The sequence below is a fragment of the Myotis davidii genome, unplaced genomic scaffold (genome assembly GCF_000327345.1).
Source record: "Myotis davidii unplaced genomic scaffold, ASM32734v1 scaffold1844, whole genome shotgun sequence".
Classification (NCBI taxonomy): Eukaryota; Metazoa; Chordata; class Mammalia; order Chiroptera; family Vespertilionidae; genus Myotis; species Myotis davidii.
Window position 1 is genome coordinate 149,885 of NW_006294716.1, and position 318 is coordinate 150,202.

The 318-nt window shown below is 65.1% G+C and overlaps 1 protein-coding gene across 1 annotated transcript in view; it reads left to right on the plus strand.

Moving 5' to 3' along the window:
* MYO7B (myosin VIIB) overlaps positions 1 to 318 on the plus strand; it is an 81,747-nt gene that overhangs the window by 46,825 nt on the left and 34,604 nt on the right. Inside the window, 1 exon segment of the mRNA XM_015567482.1 lies at positions 18 to 116. Within this exon segment, the coding sequence (XP_015422968.1) occupies positions 18 to 116 (99 nt within the window).

The window sequence follows — 318 nt, forward strand, 5'->3', positions numbered from 1 at the left end:
CTGCTTCTCCCCGGCAGCTTCGGGACAAGTGTCGGCAGATGACGCTGCGCATCGCTGACACGTGGCTGGGGACAGACAGAGACTGGAAAGTAGGAAAGACCAAAATTTTCCTGAAGGTGAGACCCTGCCTGCAGCCTTGGCCTCGGGGCATGGGGCCACCATGGGGCTCCCGCTGCCCCCCAGCTCTGCGTGTGGCCCCTCAAAGGCACCCAAGGTTGTAGAAAGCAGGGCTGGGGGTAGGGGCGGCCGGGGAGCCCAGCTCGGCCTGAAGCTCAGGAGGCTTCCAGAGGCACCGGCCAGGCCCGAGGAGAAGGAGCA